The sequence below is a fragment of the Penaeus monodon genome, chromosome 30 (assembly GCF_015228065.2).
Source record: "Penaeus monodon isolate SGIC_2016 chromosome 30, NSTDA_Pmon_1, whole genome shotgun sequence".
NCBI lineage: Eukaryota > Metazoa > Arthropoda > Malacostraca > Decapoda > Penaeidae > Penaeus > Penaeus monodon.
In genome coordinates, this window is record NC_051415.1 from 8,231,455 (window position 1) to 8,232,595 (window position 1,141).

Here is a 1,141-nt window from a genome sequence, read left to right on the forward strand (position 1 = left end):
AAACGGTGTAATGTACCGGTTGACGTGAAAATGCTTTCGTATTTAAAATGCATATTCTCTGCGGGATATCGCCATATTTTCCCAGGCTTAATGAGTGTTTTTTTCATCTCTATAAAAAAAAAAACTTTCTTAATGACACGTAATTTTACCGCACTTTTTATTTTCTCCCCTTTCTATTTTAAGCTCGGTGATCAAGCTGGCTTTTTAACATTCAAAAGTAAAATAATAATGGAGATAAACTGATAAAAGAAAACATTTACACACACATCTAAACATTTAATGGAGCTGTACACAGAACGGCCTAAATTGCCGATAACACAGCAAAAACCAACACACATTTTCTAAATCTCGGAGGGAAATGACGAAATGACAAATGACAAAGGACCTCATTACAGTTTCTTGATATCATTTGTATCATATTACCAAGTTCCCTTAATTTGTGATGGGAAAGAGTTATGAAAAATAAATGGTATATAGAGAACTTTTGACGAATTTATTTCAATATTTAATATATATTAATATATATTAGGACTATGCCTCACGATTGAATCAGAAAGATGGTAGGTAGATGTTCATATAAGTATAGAAAGAACAGTATTTAATACTAAGTGAAATTACTTTTCAGAAAAAAGTGTTATTGGGATTTATAAGTAAAAGTTTCCTCCATCTACTAACCAATAAACAAAAATGGGAACACAGTGAAACAAAGGATTAAACAGAATAACAAATATAAAATAAAGAGTAAATCAACCAGTAAATCAACAGATGATTAAAGAGTAATACTCGTAGACCTATCCTTGCAAGCTCCCTCTTTCCCCTCCTTTATCCTCTTTCCCCTCTTTTCCCCTATTCGAAGTCCCCTCCCAGCTCTCACCTTTGGGATAGGTCAAGCGCGCGTGCCTCGCCATTCCTCCGTCCCCGCACTGGTTCCTATCCCCGGGGAGACAGCGCTGTCCCGAGCCCACGACGGTGACGGTGTTACGCAAGGGGTCCGTCACGCCCTCCGTGTTCTCCAGACGCAGCACCTGGTGGGCCTCGGGATCGCTCACGTACACAGAGCCGTCAGGGGGAGACGGCCACGTGGTAGCGGTACGATACGCGGGTCTCGCTGTTGTGGGGGGAGGGGAGAGGGAGAGGGAGT

The 1,141-nt window shown here is 40.5% G+C and overlaps 2 protein-coding genes across 2 annotated transcripts in view; both read right to left on the bottom strand.

Annotated features, from left to right (window-relative positions):
- Positions 1–1,072, bottom strand: part of LOC119592507 (teneurin-m-like) — a 7,940-nt gene extending 6,868 nt beyond the window's left edge. Inside the window, exon 1 of the mRNA XM_037941356.1 lies at positions 875–1,072. Within this exon, the coding sequence (XP_037797284.1) occupies positions 875–908 (34 nt within the window). The 5' untranslated portion in view covers positions 909–1,072. The remainder of the gene's footprint in view (positions 1–874) is intronic.
- Positions 953–1,141, bottom strand: part of LOC119592508 (teneurin-m-like) — a gene marked incomplete in the record, with an annotated part of 54,907 nt that continues 54,718 nt past the window's right edge. The window contains 1 exon segment of the mRNA XM_037941357.1: positions 953–1,108. Coding sequence (XP_037797285.1) covers positions 1,063–1,108 — 46 coding nt within the window.